The following is a 15,316-nucleotide window of genomic DNA, read 5'->3' as shown; positions in this document are numbered from 1 at the left end:
TTCTCCCAGGAATATTTGTATAACTTTGGTTTTGTATTTGGTCTACTGTGGATTCATAATCTCAACATGAATTTTTTTTTTTTTTTTTTTTTAAAGATTTTACTTATTTGACAGAGACACAGCGAGAGAGGGAACACAAGCAGGGGGAGTGGGAGAGGGAGAAGCAGGCTTCCCGCAGAGCAGGGAGCCCAATGCAGGGCTCCATCCCAGGACCCTGGGATCATGACCTGAGCCGAAGGCAGACGCTTAACGACTGAGCCACCCAGGCGCCCCTCGGCATGAATTCTTATTTCTTCTTCCTGTTTAATGTGAAGTGCTGTATTTTAGTTTCTGGAGTTACCTTCAGTTTTTATGTGATCGTTTCTAAAGTATACTGTAGTTTTCATAAGCATTGTAATAAAAACCTTTATTTGTTAGATCCTCTCCAACCTGAAATTTGAAAATTTTCACATGTAATGGGCTCAGGTTTGTTTTTTATTCCTTTGGCAATAGCAGATTGTGCAAATAGTCATAGATTGTTGGTTTTAGTCTATGTAAAAAATACCATTTTGGATGCTTATTTAAAAAGTCATTCTAGGACTGTCCATATGCTTATTTAAATGAATGTATTTATTAAAAAAGTATGAGTGACCACTGTACACAAGGCACTATTCTGGGCCTTTGGGGATACAGTAGAGAACAAAACATAGCCTTACCCACATGGAACTTACATTTTAATTGAGAGAGAAAAATATTAAATGGATTAAGATGAGTTAGGTGGTAAATGCTCTGCAGACAAAGTGAGAAAGGATGGATAGTGAGGGTTTGGAGGTAGAGAAGTGCCCTGAGGCTTTGTTATATTGTATAATTATTTGGAAGAGTTCATCTGATAAGGTGACATTTGAGCAAAGATCTGTAAGAATAAAGTGTGGGAGCAAAAAGTGTAGATATCTAGGAGAAGAGTGTTCTGGGCAGAAGGAACAACAAGTGCTAAGCACCTGAGGTAAGAGTTCTTGGTCTGTGGGAGGCATTGCAAAGGAGACATCCGTGTAACTGAAGCAAAGTCATGCAGAGAGAGTTGATCACAAAGGGTTTATAGCATTGGTTTATAGCATTAGAATATATATATTCTAATATTATATATAAAATCCTGTAGTTGAAACTACAATCTATACCTTTTGCTTCATTTAAGATCTGACTTAAATCTTAAGTCAGATTTCTGACTAATCGAGCAGTTTATTACCAACTTTGTGATGAAGAGTATGGAAATTGCTAACAAAAATGTTTGCAGTCTCCTTTTAAGGTCTCTCAAACTAGTTAGAAGGTAATGATTTGGAAATAAATACAGTGTAGGATAATTCTATTATGTAGAATTATGTGCTAGCTTTAGTGACTGGGGCGTACCTTGGTATGTGAAGGGAAGACAATTCATTTTGAAGAATGAGAAGAATGTAAAGATGCAGGGGTGAAACAGCAAGGTACGTCACAGAAAACTGGAAAGTGGTTTTGTATTGGAAGCTAAGATTTGAGATGGGAGAATATGACAAGGAAGAAGTGTATGCCATCCTGTAAGGAGTAGGGATGTCATTGAGGTTAAGCAGTGAAAGTGTTGTGTTGTAGATCATTCTGTGGTCAGTTTAGAGAAGGGGGGTGTGAGGTGGGTGAGACCCCAAATCAGGTATCATCAGGTAAGAAGCAGTCAGTCCATCATTTCTTTGTGGGGACAGTTTTGGGTGGAGCAGGTTTGTTTGTTTTTATTCATTTATTAATTTAAAGTAGGCTCTATGTCCAATGTGAGGCTTGAACTCATGACCCTGAGATCAAGAATCACATGCTCATTCAACTGAGCCAGCCAGGCGCCCCAGTGGGTGGAACAGTTTTAAAATGTGAAGTGCCGATGGTGCACTTTGCAGGACAATTTATCTTCCTCATCCTTGGTATTAAATGCCAGTAAAATCTCTGTGTTAATCTCCCTCCCCAATTTCTGAATACTTCCAGGAGAGGTGGCACCCCCTAGTTAAGAAATAGAATTTAGGAGCACCTGAGTGTCTCAGTCAGGTAAGCGGCTGCCTTCAACTCAGGGTCCTGGGATTGATCCCATGTCCTGTTCTCTGACCAGCGGGAAGCCTCCTTCTCCCTCACCCTCCACCTGCTTATGCTCTCTCTCTCAAATAAAATCTTATAAAAAATTAAAAAAAAAAATAGAATTTAAACTCCGGCTTTGACAATGATAGTGGGATGGAGAGGAACAGGTAGAATTGCTGGAGATTTAGGAGACTTGGTTACTGATGGGCTCTAGGGAGTATATATGAACACAGAGAGGTAGGAGCACCTGTGGAGTAGTACTGTGACAAGAAATTTTATGACAGGTTCAGTTTTGAAAACTAAAAAAACGATTCTGAGGAGTGTGGACTTGATGCCATCAAGAGGAAGTAACTTTAAGAATTGAATAGCTTATCAAAACAATTTCTGGAAGGATATAGAAAAATGTAGATATATCAAGATAAATAGAAAAAAACTAAGAATATAACTTATAATTGAGTTCAGAACTTGACCAGTGTGTTTGAAGTTTTAAAGGATTCAAAAGGAGCAAGACAGATAAGCCTTGCCCTCAGACTACTTTTTGAGGGGCAGAGAGAAAGCTTAGCTTTGGGAATAAGGTGTACATAATATATTTAGTGCTGTAGGACAGATATGAAGTACTATTTAAGAAGAATCAGAGAAGGCAGAGATCAAGTTCTTTTTATTATCAGAAACTGAACCATACACACCAAATTGAAAGTACTATTTAATTTTTGTTGCAAGTATGAATTGTGAAAGCCTTGTATTATTCTCCTGTTCCAAGGGTACTCTGACCGTGTTGTGCTTTGTTCTTTAAGCATTGTTGGCTAGGGTAACTGCTTATCTAAAATTCATTTGTTTATTCAATGTTACTTTGTATAATAAATTGAGCCTATTAGAACAAACATTTTTGAAAGATTGTAAGCAGATAAATGGTCATGGTTGCATTGGTGTTTCTTGTGATCAAGGCCAAGTTTGGTCACTTGAATTTTTACTTAATCATTATGCGCTGAAGATTAAAAGTAGGCAAACTGCTTATGAGTCATGAATAACTTTAATTTCTTTCCCTTATGGTAGTTATAGCTGAGATATTTATACATTTTTATACATTAAAAGTAAAACAACTCATTTCTTGGTCTTCCTCTCTGTTCTCTAAATTGGATTGTATCTTGTATTTTCTTCATTGAATTTGACATCTCTTAAGTAGATAGGAGGTAAAACTGAGGTCTGTTAAGAGCTGCTCCCTCCCACTCCCCCCAGTTTTGGTGCTGAAACAATTATATGTTAGACCATTTTGTAGTAATGCTCTCCCGCTTAAAATATAAAATTGGAACTTACATTGTTTTAACTGTTTTCAGAGTTCCTGGATCATTTCTTACTTGAAAATTTATGCAACAAGAAACTTCAGTTTGTTTCCTGTTTTGTTTGTTAGTTTTAGCTAGTTGATACCAACTGATAACTGAACTCAGTAAAACTGAAGGGAGAGAAGAATGAAAATTTATATAAACAGATCCTACCCACTCTCAGACCACATGTTTTGCTCTGTTTTCTTAATAGTGCAAACACAGCATTCTAGGGAGAATATTAATAAAGGTAGTTTGACTTTCAGCTTATTCATGCTTCTATATGTATGATTTTTTTTTAAGGTTTTTTTTTTTTTTTTGGAATGGTAGGGATGAATAATCCTAGCACTGTAGTTCTGAAGGTTTATGAGTAATAAGAGAATTGAAAGTTCTTTAAGGCTTTGAAATAGTTCCTTTTGAGATAAAATACTTGAGGGTGAATTACTCTCAGAGGAAGTTTACTTTCTGTTATTGATCCTTTATGTGATCCTAATCAATATCCTATTAACTTCTCAGGTGGATTATAGTGGTCTCAGTTGTTCTCCTAAGAGATTTTTAATAACTTCTCCAAATTATCTATTGTTGCTCCACTGTTAGATTTTTCACTTGTCAGTGTGCGCATCTGAAATTAATAATAAAGCCAGAGAGTAAATCTGTTTTTTTTTTAATTGCAGACTTAATTCAGTGCACAAATGAGATGAATGTGAATATCCCACAGTTGGCAGACAGTTTATTTGAAAGAACTACTAACAGTAGTTGGGTGGTGGTCTTCAAATCTCTCATTACAACTCATCATTTGATGGTGTATGGAAATGAGGTAAGCCAAATTTTTAATTAACAAGCATATTGCTGTGGTGACTGATGATTCAGCTTGATTCTCCTACTGAAATTTCAGGAATGGCTTCAAAAACCAAATAATACAGGTTAAAAGGGTAAAGTGACTAGGTAGAAATAAAATTGTAGATTCTACAATTTGAGGAGATCGTCTGTAAGTTGGGAAGCAGAAAGTGGGTCAAAGCACAGAAGACTTAAAATGGATCAAGAAGCAGAGATTAATGCCTAGAGGTAGGTTCTGTAAGCAGCACTGGTCTTTGTAGACCTTGTGTATAGACCGTATGTTTGTCTTTTGCTTTATTATGGCTCAGATTTCTATCTGATATCATATAGTTGTCTCTGGAACCACTTTGCTTAGTTGAAAGCTGTTATATTGAGGACTAAGATGGCATTTGCTGAGAGGGACTGATTAAAGAGTGCCTTCTTAAGCAGAGGTGTGTCTGAAGTCCTTGAAGTCTTCATTGCCCAGAAGGTTAACAAAAAGATGCTTTTTGCAAAAGCTTTAAGCTTTTGCATTTTAGTGTTTGGAGAGAATCTTCTTGTTTTCCATGATAGCCTAGCCAGCTGATTTTTAGTTCTTACCTTAAATGATTTTCTCAGCCCAGTATACTTACTTGCAAAGTTGAGTTAGAAGGAACATTTAAAATTGTGTTAGAATATTTGAATGCAACTAGATAAATCTACATTTAGTATGCACCTTAGAAAAATGCAGCCCACTGGTTGCTGAGAGATGGCTTCTGGAGAAATGGGAAGGGACTTTAATTAATGGTATTAGACTTCTGAGCATAATGACTTTCTGACATCCATCACTACTCATTTTGGGCTTTTCTGCTATACCAATAGAGAGCATCATTGAAATTCAGAATTCAAGCAAGAATTTACCTATAACTCTTTCATTGCAGCAGATCTTACTGTATGTACATTTTGGTGTTCCCTTCTGGTCCTTGTCTAGGAGTGATTTTTTTATAGCTACAATCATAATTTAGATAAAATATTATATTTAGCTTTTTTATATACCATCACACCATAAGCTTTTCCATATTCTATATTTTTTATATTTATCATTTATTTATTTATTTTTTTATTCTTATATTTATCATTTTTAATGATAACCTATTGGGTTATATAATCCATAATATTAACTTTCCCTTTCCTGGGGCGCCTGGGTGGCTCAGTTGGTTAAGTGACTGTCTTCAGCTCAGGTCGTGATCCTGGAGTCTTGGGATCAAGTCCCGCATCGGGCTCCCTGCTCGGCGGGGAGTCTGCTTCTCCCTCTGACCTTCCCCCATCTTGTGCTCTCTCTCACTCTCTCTCTGAAATATATAAATAAAATATTAAAAAAATATTTTTAACTTTCCCTTTCCTAGAAATTTAGCTTTCTGATTATTCATTGTTAGAGCAGCACCACATTGGATGATTTTATTGGTGGTATTTAAGTTGTTTTTTTTTTTTTTTTTAAGATTTTTATTTATTTATTTGACAGAGACACAGCGAGAGAGGGGAACCCAAGCAGGGGGAGCGGGAGAGGGAGAAGCAGGCTTCCCGCCAAGCAGGGAGCCCGATGCGGGGCTTGATCCCAGGACCCTGGGATCATGACCTGAGCCAAAGGCAGACGCTTAACGACTGAGCCACCCAGGTTCCCCAGTAGTATTTAAGTTTTAAAAGTTATTTCCAGAAGTGTTACCTGAAATATGATTGCTTAGTTAACAGACTTGATCATTTTTAGGACAAATGTTATTCAGTTGCTTTCTAATTTATTGTAGCCAGTGTACAGAGTTAATAGAAATATTTGGGTATTAGCTTTACTATAACTTGAAGCATTTTGATCTTAACTAGGGTAATAGTTTATGCTTTTATTGGGACTATGTTTACTTAAGATCATGATCATTCTGAAGAATTTCAGGTTTATGGTATTTTTCACCTTTTTAAAAAATACATATATAGTTTATTCTTTTTTTTTTTTTTAAGATTTTTATTTACTTATTTGAGAGAGAGAGACAGAGAGAGAGCATGGCGGTGGGGGGATCAGAGGAAGAAGCAGACTCCCTGCTGAGCAGGGAGCCTGTTGTGGGGACTCCATCCCAGGACTTCAGGATCATGACCTGAGCTGAAGGCAGTCGCTTAACCAACTGAGCCACCCAGGCGCCCCTAGTTTATTCTTTAAAAAGAAAAACCACAAATATGACCAATTAGAATGCTAGATAAAGAGGAAAACTGTTAGTGGTGGCTTTTAGAGACTGTAAATAAGATGATAATACTAGAGGCAAAACTTTGACAAAGGCAAAGAAACAAAGTTGACTATCATTCCTTACTGACAGGAGGAGAAAGATGATAGCATTTCTGTGTGGTTTTTAGATAAACCCATGTTCATTTCCCTTAAGCTAAGACAAATGTGATGTTCTTCTCATTGGCAGGTTTATTAGTCTGTAAGAAAGTATGCATATGATTTTACTATGCTGTGGTGATGAGAATACCATAGGGCAGGGAGGAAAGTGATCCCCTGTCCTGCCCCTGCCAGGAGACATTTGTCAAAAATGATGGGGATGCTCTTGGCACACCTAGGTAGAGGCCAGGGATGCTTCTGAACATATAATAATGCATAGGACAGCCTTCCCACAATAAAGAATTACAACAGCTTATGAAAATCATGGAGTCTAATACTGTCTTAGGATTTTTTAAAAGATTTTATTTACTTGAGGGGCAGAGGGAGAAGCAGACTCCCAGCTGAGCAGGGAGCCCTGTTTGGGGCTCGATCCCAGGCCCCTGGGATCATGACCTGAGCTGAAGGCAGACGCTTAATTAACTGGCCACCCAGGCACCTCTTGTCTTAGGATATTTTAATACCTTTTTGAAACAAGTCATTTTAGGATAAGTGATGAAATGTGAGTCTTCAGTTTACAAATTGTTTTTCAAAATCCTGGCTTGTTAGTTTGGGGTGAATGCAGATGAACAAGATTGAGTTAAGGGAGTGATGGTGTATACCCTAATTGATAGTAACCCTCTGCATACGTTAAAAAAAAAAAAAAAGGAAATCCTAAGGAGAAGTGAAATTGAAAGGAATTAGCTCTCTATTTTAGAGGGTGTATATAAAGGGAAATGAAGGTAGTGTTCTATGGTAAGCACTTTGGAGAGAATTTTGACAGTATTTTGAGATGACCTTTACATAGATGCTGATCCAACAATTCTACCCTGTTTATATCATGATAAACTTCTGTATGTTTGCACCTGGATACCTAGTACAAAGATGCCTATGAAACATTGTTAATGATAGTGAAATTGGAAAGAACTTAAACATCCATAAAGAAATGGATACATAATGATATAGTAGGTCATTGAAATATTAGAACATCATTTTAAATGAATGAACTAGATTTACATATATTAAAGGGATAATTCTTGGGGAAAAGTTGTTAAAAAGCATATTGGAAAAGAAGCACAGTATGATTTTTCTGTAAATTGAAAATAGAAAACAAAATTTGTACAGTTTATAGGTTAAATATATGGAAAAATAGTAAAAATATGTGTGGGAATGATACCTACTTCAGAAAAGTGATTGACTTTGAAGAGGGAAGGAAATGAGATGGAAGGTGTGTTTCAATAGACTCTTTAATGTTTTGTTTCTGTAAGAAGATTAAAGTAAATATGGCAGTGTGTTTAATCTGGACAGGGGTAAGGGGATATCTATATTATTCTCTTGTATGATTACAAGTATTTCATTTTTAAAAATGTCATAAAAATTTGGGTCACCAGGTAGCTGTTTAAAGATGCCACTTTAGTGTGATTAACTATAGCCAGAATTGCTGGTTCCAGGGGAAAAGTGCCTCTTTCCTTTTATTTTGATGCTTATACCAAAGCCATGGGCATTAGGCTTTAATAAATTTCTTTGTGCTAGTGAAATATATGGATTATGTTTTTAGGTTTGGTAACTAATTAGAAGGACTGAGGATGAGAAGTTTAAGCTAGATAAGCTTAACGGAATGTGTTAAACACACCCCCCTCCCCATTCTCAAATTAGAGTTTGTTAGATGGCATTACCTTAATTTGACATAATTATTTGTTTGCTTGTTTTCCAGCGTTTTATTCAGTATTTGGCTTCAAGAAACACGTTGTTTAACTTAAGCAATTTTTTGGATAAAAGTGGATTGCAAGGTAAAGACAACTTACTCATTATGGAAAATCAACCTTGTATGATGATTACTGCAGAGTTGAACTCTGTCTTTTAGCTGTAGAATTTACTAAAGTATTTACTAAATACTACATATTTAGTAAAAGGTGTGGGGAAGAAGAAACTGTCTTTTAATGTGAAGATTACAATTGACTTTAGTACTTGACACCTAGAACTCTAAGAAATAGATTAAGATAGTGGTTTCAGAGCATGGATTCTGGAATTGAATTGCCTGGGTTTCAGTCCCATCTCTACCGCTTACCACGAGTCCCATCTCTACCACTTACCAGCTGCATGAACTTGAGCAAGTTACTTCACCTCTCTGCATCTATAACGTCAGGAATAATGATAGCACCTACCCTTATAGGGTTGTTATGAGGCTTAACTTAATTGATAAATGTAAAGTGCTTACAACAATGCCTGGCACACAGGGAACACTGTGTAAGTATGAGCTTTCATTGTTACTGTTACTATTTTATGCTTTATTCTGAGAAATGTAGCTGGAAATATTACATATTTTAGTAGCAAAGGTAAGTATGGTATGTTATTCAGATGAATTGCTCACTGATGCTCACACCTATTATTTCATTTATTTTACTTCTAATTCTATAACTTGAGATTGCTATACTCTGTTGTGCTCCATGCACATTCTGTCTTACTCGGATCTGTTGTGCTTAGTTCCAGAACTAGGCTGTTAATATTATACAGGGCCAGCTGTAGGAATGAGAGACATACCAGATGACTTGGGAATATTCAACAGTAGGGCTCAATCTGGGAAATGTCTTTGGAGAAGGGGAGATTTTGTGCTGGGCTTTGAAAGATGGACAAGGACATGGGTTAACTTAAGCAAAGGCACATAGATGTACAAAGATGTGAAAGAGTATGGAATATTTAAGATTTATAGAGCAAATGAATATGAACAGAATTTATGGGTGATGTATTGCAGAGCATGTAGTGGCAAATATCAAGAAGCTGTTTGGGGCCAAAATCAGAACGTGGAAGATTTTTATAGTGTTGGGATTTTATAATGCAGTGAGAAACCATCAGAGTTTTTTGATTTGAGGAAGAAGGGGAGAGGGGGTGTGTCTTATAAAGAAAGTGCCATAGCTCAGTAAAGGTTGGGTTAGAGTGATAAAGTCTTAAAGACATTAAGACTTTTTTGGTCAAAAAAAAAAAAAAAGACTGTTTTGGTCATTGTTCTGGTCATCTAGTAGAAAGGTAATGAGGACCTGAATTATATCTCTTGTTGGAGGTAACATCAGTGGAATTTAGTGACTAGCAGTGTTTGGGTCAGGGACTGCCCAGTTCAATACTTGTTCACTTTTGGCAGATGGAAGTATTAATTAGAATGAATCAAATACCCTATCTTCCAGAGATTTTGGAAGGCCAGTAATCTGTACATAGGGCTAAGTGTTACAAGATTGATTTTAATAAGAGGAGCAGTGCTCTGAGTAGTTAAAAATAAATTAAGCAGTGGAATACCTTTTTCAAATAAAACCTTAAATAGAAACCAGAAATAAGTAACAGATAAAACTGGAGTTGGTCTTTCTTGGGGGATGTGGAAGAAACTCTACTTGTTCGTATTTTTATTTCCGCTTCCCCTCATTCACTTCATTTGAAGTTAAGAGGCTGTGAAAAACAATTTGCAAAGCAGTACTCAGAAGCAGAGTATAATGCATTTGTTCAAATGGGGTTTTTTGGTATCTTATTAGCTACTGATTTTCTACTTTCTTAAGATGGAAATTAAGCACTTCTAGTGATAAGGTTTTAGAACTGTTATTCCTTTTATGTAGAGAACATTTTTTAGGCCTTTTATTTGAAGCTCCTATTCTGTAGAGAAAACTCAGAAAATAATTAAAAGCATGTAATTCAATGGTTTTGACAAGTAATTTTGATTGAACATGTATTTTGTTGGGTGGAATCTCATATATACACACTGGATGTTATACTGGATGTATATAAATAAGCCTCTAGTCTAGTGAGTTAGACACTTATGTACATCAAATAGCTAGGAACTGAACATAGAATAAGAATAATGTGGGAACACACAGAGTTCAGGCAAAGTGTCAGAGATTGAAGGATGGTAGTTATTTCTCCCAGCAGGAGGATGGAGTAGAGTTGATTAGAGGGAACAATATAAACTAAAAGAGCTAGGAAATGTGAGTATGTAACACCTAATAAAATGCTGTAGAAGTTATGAGAATACATGAGGGCAGTCATTTTTTTTTCTATTTTGTTCATTGTTTTTTCTCCAGCAGCATTTAGTAGGCACTCAAGAAATATTTGCTGAATAAATGAATTGGTAATGATGTTAAATCCAGTCACTTTACATTTTTGTTATTGTTTTGGTATTTTTAAAGTTGTAGAGATCATCAAAAAAGTGAAATTTGTTAGATGAAGATGAGCTAAAATAAGATGGACCTGCTTTTTAATGAGTAGCAAAAATTTATAGACTTCCTTGAGCAAGGCAATAATTAAAATATAAGTTGCTTTTTAAATAACATTGATTAGATCTTATGTTGCTGAAGTTTTCAAATCTCATGAATATGATGAAAGAATATCTTTGAGAAAGTTTAAGTATGAAAATTATAAAATTGCTTAATGATTTCAGGAGAGGGGCTTACGGTTCCATAGGATGTTAAATTTGAGTTATGAGGTTATCAAATAGTGTTTAAGAGAACATGGTTTTCCAATTGTGGTAGGAATGTTGATCAGAAGTAAAATAGAAATACTATTTTAGTGAAATTCTAAGGGGGGGAGGTTTTTCAAAGCCACATATGACATATCTGACTTAAAACATGTGAGGTCTTAGAGATTTTAATGTGATACTATTCATTATTAGTCACTTAATATACATCATTAGATTGAGTTGGGATATCAAGATATTATGGTCATTGGATGAAATGAGTTGGTTTTCTAAGCAGATTGGGATTTTAATAATTTGTGAAAACATTTTCTGTTTCTTACAGGATATGACATGTCTACATTTATTAGGCGGTATAGTAGATATCTTAATGAAAAAGCAGTTTCATACAGACAAGTTGCATTTGATTTCACAAAAGTGAAAAGAGGGTGAGTTAAGCTTTCCCTTTTTTTGATATCTGATGTATTTGACTATTTTAAAATGTAAACCATAGAAATTACTAGATTATGAATTGTGAAATGTTAGGCCAGTTTTAAAAGATGAATTTTATTTTTCTTTGAAGTACATCATACGCTTTTTGTGCTAGGATTTTTTAAAGTTGTTTTTAATTTTATAACAGCTTTATTGAGATACAATTCACACAATCTAAAATTCACTCTTTTAAAAGTATATAATTAAGTGGGTTTTAGTATATTTACAAAGTTGTGCCACATCACTGTCTAATCTCAGAATATTTCATCATTCCTGTGAGAAACCTCATACCCGTTAGCAGTCCTTCTCATTTCCTTCTTCCTCCAGACCGTGGCAGCTACAAATCTTCTTTCTGTCTTTATGGATTTGCCTATTCTAGATACTTTATGTAAATGAAATTATACATTGTATGGCCTTTTGAGTCTGGCTTTTCTCACCTATCAAAATGTATTCAAGTTGTAGCATCCTTGTTGTAGTGTGGATTGCTACCTGATACAGCCTGGTATACAGATTTTTCTTATGGTATATGAGCTCTCAGGAAAAAAGCCACTAAAGACATTCTTAAGGGGCATTGGTGACCCTTGTAGCTCTAAAGGACTGCCCTGACGGGAATCTGGCTTCTGCAGAAATATTTTGGTGAATGCCTTTCTGAATTTCCTTGCTGCTCAAATACCGAAGCAATTAATGTTTTCTTTAAATTGTTCTCTTGAAATGTTAAATTACCAGACTGCAATGGAAAATTTTCTACAAATGTAGAAATAACCCCTTAGTTATTTAAGCATTATTTTTTTAAGATTTTATTTATTTATTTGAGAGAGTCGAGTGAGTGTGTGCTCCAACAGGGGCAGGAGCAGAGGGAAAGGGAGATAATCTCCAGCGGACTCTGCTGAATGCAGATCCTGAAGTGGGGCTCCATCCCACAACTGTGAGACCTGAGCCCAAACCAAGAGTCGGATGCCCAACCAACTGAGCCACCCAGGCGCCTCAGCATTTTTATTTTTTAAATTTTTATTTATTTTTTTTAAGATTTTATGTATTTATTTGAGAGAGAGAGTGCCTGCACACACAGTGGGGTGGGGGGGAGCGGGCAGGGGTGGGGGAGAGGCGGAGGGAGAGATTACCAAGCAGAGTCTGGGCTGAGCATGGAGCCTGACTCAGCTTGATCCCACGAGCCAGAGATCATGACCTGAGCTGAAACCAAGAGTCAGACACTTAACCGACTGAGCCACCCAGGCGCCTCTAAGCATTTTTAGAACAATCTAAATGTTCTTTGTCACTATTCAAAATTAATCAGGAGGTGATTAGTTGGAATTTACTGAAACTTAATATCCACAGATTTTGTTTCCTATATTTAAGTACTTTGTCATTTGTGAGATGATAGTAGAGGGGTTCATCTTACAAATTTGGTTCTTAATTCCAGTGTTCTGTCCCATGAACCATTTTCCATTTGGACTTATATTAATATTTCACTATAAAGTGTGTTCAGTAAAACTAATCTTCAAGATACTTGTAGATTTCAGATTAATAGATTTTTAAAATAGTAACTTTTTTTCTAATCTGAAGGGCTAGTTTTGAGATTGAGGAGAGTTGCTGCACGCTGTGTTTAATAGAGCAAACTTTTATTATTTGGCTGAGAACAGCCCTTGATTATGCACAATATATTTAGTATTGACTTAAAGGAAATTACTCTTAAAGGGAAAGGAAAGTAAATCAAGGAGCCATAATTGAGTAAACCAAGAAGCACAAAATTTGACAAGCACACATAGATACATACACATAGTATATATGTATCAGATTATATATATATATATAAGAAAGAAAAAGTATAGGACATTAGGGTGTGAGTTGAGATGTGACAGCACTTAAAATTTATTATATAATAAAAAAAATTTATTATATCATGGCTAAACCTCAGTGAACTGTTTTAATTTTGGAGAGGATTTGTGTGGTAAATAGTAAAGTTTTATTTATTAGGGTAGTAATTTTGTATGTTTGGTATATGTAAACTGGTATATGTAACCTATAATTAGAAATAAGTATATATATGAAGGCACAGAGAAAATCATGTAACAAATTGGATTATGTTATTTGAAGACTTCTTTCCTTCCCTGTTATGTTTTTTAAATATTTTCAATCAGTACTTCTGGATCTATTTCATTCTTCTGAATGGCTATAGGATTATGTTCTAGATGTACATTTGATCTACTGTCATTTTTTTGTCTTATAAAAGCAATGCATTGACCATCCTTTTACATGTTATATTCTTTTTTTTTAAATTATTAACATATAATGTATTTGTTTCAGGGGTACAGGTCTGTGATTCATCAGTCTTACACAATACACAGTGCTCACCACAACACATACTCTACCCAGTGTCTATCACCCAGCCACCCCCCATCCCCCCAGATGTTGTTACATTCTTAAGTGAAGTTTCCTGTAGAATAAATTCTTAGAACCGATAAGTCAAAGGATATGTATATACATTTGACGTTTTAATAGAAAACACCAAATTGCCCTTTATAAAAGTTGTACTGCATTATTGACTTAAATATAGTTATAGATACCTCTTTCACTATATTCTTCCATCCTCATCAAAAAGTATCTCATTAGGTGTTTGTTTTACATTGAGTCATTGAAAATTCAATAAATGGTGTTACTGAACCTCTTTCTCTCTTAAAATGCCATTCATGCTTTGTTCATTGCCTTTCAGTATCTTTTGCCCCCTTCCCTATTGGGTATTTTCTTTCCTATTATGTTTAATGTTAAGAGCTCACAGGCTGTTTGGTTTTTTTTTTAAGATTTTATTTATTCATTTGTCAGAGAACGCATGTGCATAAGCAAGGGGGAGTGTCAGGGCAGAGGGAGAAGCAGGCTCCCCTGCTGAGCAAGGAGCCTCATGTGGGACTCAGTCCCCAGACTCTCATGACCTATGCCTAAGGCAGACTCGTAACTGACTGAGCCACCCAGGCGTCCCTCACAGGCTGTTTAGTCAGATTAATCTAGGTTTGAATTCTAACTTCACTTCAGTTAGATGAGGAATTTTAATAACATACTTCAGCCAGCTTGCTGACTTTTGAAAAATAACTTTATTTTGAAATAATTTCACTTCCAGAAATGCTGCAAGAATAATATAGGTAACTCCTATACACTTTACTCAGATTCATCAGATTTTATTATTTTCTCACATTTACTTAATTATTCTCTGTGTGTGTATATACTTTTTTTCCTGAGCCATTTGAAAGTGGATTGCATACCTCTTGCCTTTTATATCCCATAATATTTCAGTGCTTCTTTCTAAGAACAGGGATCTTTTATTACATATCCATCAGCTTGCTAATTTTTTCTACATCGTGGCACATAAACTGATACCACTGGACAGTGGGTTAAATTAAGAACACTTCTTGAGGCTGAAGGGTTAAGGATTAATGTCTTGGTGCATATATAACCAATTTGTACTGTTTGTTCTGCGCAATGGGGCAGCTTTGATTTAAGCTCTGAATTATTTCATCTATAAAATGTAAAACAGTGATGTTATTAGCACTTGTCTGTTAGAATCAGAGTGAGAATTAAATATTGTGTGTAATGCTTATTAGCATATGGCAAACACTCAAATAAACTTTTTGTATATTAGGAAAATAAATTGTCATGAGTTAAAAATATTTTTCTTTCTTTTTTAAATGTGACTAAAAGTCTTAAAATCTTATGTGATCAAAATAGTAGTCTTTATTTTTATGGCTTTTTTCTTTTTAAGGACACTCAAATGAGCTTTTCTACCCCCAAAATGATCAATTACCTATTCATGTTTTCATTGTATGTATT

At 35.4% G+C, this 15,316-nt stretch overlaps 1 protein-coding gene across 12 annotated transcripts in view; it reads left to right on the top strand.

The window, feature by feature from the left end:
- Positions 1–15,316, top strand: part of PICALM (phosphatidylinositol binding clathrin assembly protein) — a 110,104-nt gene that overhangs the window by 30,685 nt on the left and 64,103 nt on the right. For all 12 annotated transcript variants that reach the window (XM_034995302.1, XM_034995291.1, XM_034995303.1 and 9 more), the window contains exons 2-4: positions 4,058–4,200; positions 8,291–8,366; positions 11,352–11,454. In XM_034995302.1, the coding sequence (XP_034851193.1) occupies positions 4,058–4,200; positions 8,291–8,366; positions 11,352–11,454 (322 nt within the window). The remainder of the gene's footprint in view (positions 1–4,057; positions 4,201–8,290; positions 8,367–11,351; positions 11,455–15,316) is intronic.

This window comes from Mirounga leonina, unplaced genomic scaffold (genome assembly GCF_011800145.1).
Source record: "Mirounga leonina isolate KUSES-001 unplaced genomic scaffold, KU_Mleo_1.0 Mir_92, whole genome shotgun sequence".
Classification (NCBI taxonomy): Eukaryota; Metazoa; Chordata; class Mammalia; order Carnivora; family Phocidae; genus Mirounga; species Mirounga leonina.
Note: the sequence above shows the minus strand (reverse complement) of the source record. Positions and strands in the feature narration are given on the sequence as shown.